At 45.8% G+C, this 1,485-nt stretch overlaps 1 protein-coding gene across 1 annotated transcript in view; it reads right to left on the bottom strand.

Annotated features, from left to right (window-relative positions):
- Positions 1–1,485, bottom strand: part of LOC119586818 (mucin-5AC-like) — a gene marked incomplete in the record, with an annotated part of 19,136 nt that overhangs the window by 6,662 nt on the left and 10,989 nt on the right. The window contains 2 exon segments of the mRNA XM_037935544.1: positions 1–460; positions 600–1,485. Of these exon segments, the coding sequence (XP_037791472.1) occupies positions 1–460; positions 600–1,485 (1,346 nt within the window).

Raw genomic sequence — 1,485 nt, 5'->3', positions numbered from 1 at the left:
TCAGAGTGGTGTTGGGGGGAGAGCCATTCTGTCGTTCAGATATTCCATTTACAGGGTGGTCCATATTCGTGTTTTGAAAAGTCTTTCCATGATTTTGTGTTTGGCTCTGCAGTGCTGAGTGTGTGGCATTTGAAGTGTGTGTCGTGTGCACATTGTGTGTACTGTTGGAGGTGATGGTGGTGATAGGAGGATTGTGCACTGAACTGGGTTGACTTTGTAAACTGCTCTGGTTAACATTAGGCATAATCATTTGATTTTGTGTGGCATTATCTGACTGACTGAAAGATGTATGGTTTGCCTGGGGTAATGAGTGCGCATGTGGGGTAGCTGGCGGACTGGTAAAGCCATTTGGGCAGTGGTAATCAGGGGATTCTAAACCAGCCAGGACACGCCGTAGCTTTGTCAGGGCACTTTTTGTCAGCCCTAAATCTAGGAGTTCACGGTCTGTCATCCGTTTTAACTGAAAATGCACAACAGGAAAAAAGTTAATGCCTATCTGCTGAATGAGTGTAGTTAATTATCCTATACTGCTTAATTATCTATTAAATAGTAATGCAAGCCTTATATTTGTACCGAGATTGTCTAGATGAGTGACTTACCTTATCAACTGAATATTCCGACAGGCGCTGATAGTACTTGTTCAATTTCTCATTCTTGCAAAATTCATAGTTGAGGCAACTGTTATTATTAACGGCAGAGTTTTCTGAGTTGGAAGTATTCATTACAGAACTAGAACTTGCTGTTGACGGTGGTGGTGGTCTTATCCCTGAACTGTTACCAATGGTGTGGACAATTTTCTCTTGGACGACTGGTGATGATGTGTTTCTTGTTGTGGTGGCAGTGGTGGAAGTAGAAGTTAGGGACGTTGTTGCTCCACTTATTGTATGGCTGCTGTTGGTCTTGAATGACGAAGAGCTGGCTATGACAGTAGAGGTGGTCTGGGATTTGCAAGTTGTGGTGGCACCCGACGTGGGACAGGGACTCTGGCTGTTCTGTCTACTAACACTTCTCACACTGGAAGTTGTAGTAGTTACAACACACTGGGAAGAGGTAGATGGAGTTGTTGACGTTGACATGCTTGTCGACCATCTAGAGGAAGAACTCTTGCTATGCCCATTACTGCTGCACACTGAGGGTGAGGTCTGGACTATGCTGCGATTAGCAGATGGACTATTCTGACTTCCAACGCCCACTCCAGTATCCACCGTGGAAGCCACAGGTAATCTTGTCCGGGATCCAGAGCGATCCGCTTGTCTCTGTGGCCGGTTACCAGCTGCAGGGGGCTTTCCACGGTGAGTCTGAGCTGTAGAAATGGTCCCAGAATGTGTGACAGGACTACTGTTGCCAGCCATCACTGGAGAAGTGGTCTGAGTGACACATGGTGAGTATTTATGAGCTATCCTTGGACTGGAGTGAATAGACAACACGGCACACTTGGATGTGGTCGTGGTTGAGGATGTTATAGTAAGAGGTAAATTAGCTACT

This window comes from Penaeus monodon, chromosome 22 (genome assembly GCF_015228065.2).
Source record: "Penaeus monodon isolate SGIC_2016 chromosome 22, NSTDA_Pmon_1, whole genome shotgun sequence".
NCBI lineage: Eukaryota > Metazoa > Arthropoda > Malacostraca > Decapoda > Penaeidae > Penaeus > Penaeus monodon.
The sequence above is the reverse complement of the archived record's forward strand: the minus strand, read 5'-3'. Positions and strand labels throughout refer to the sequence as shown.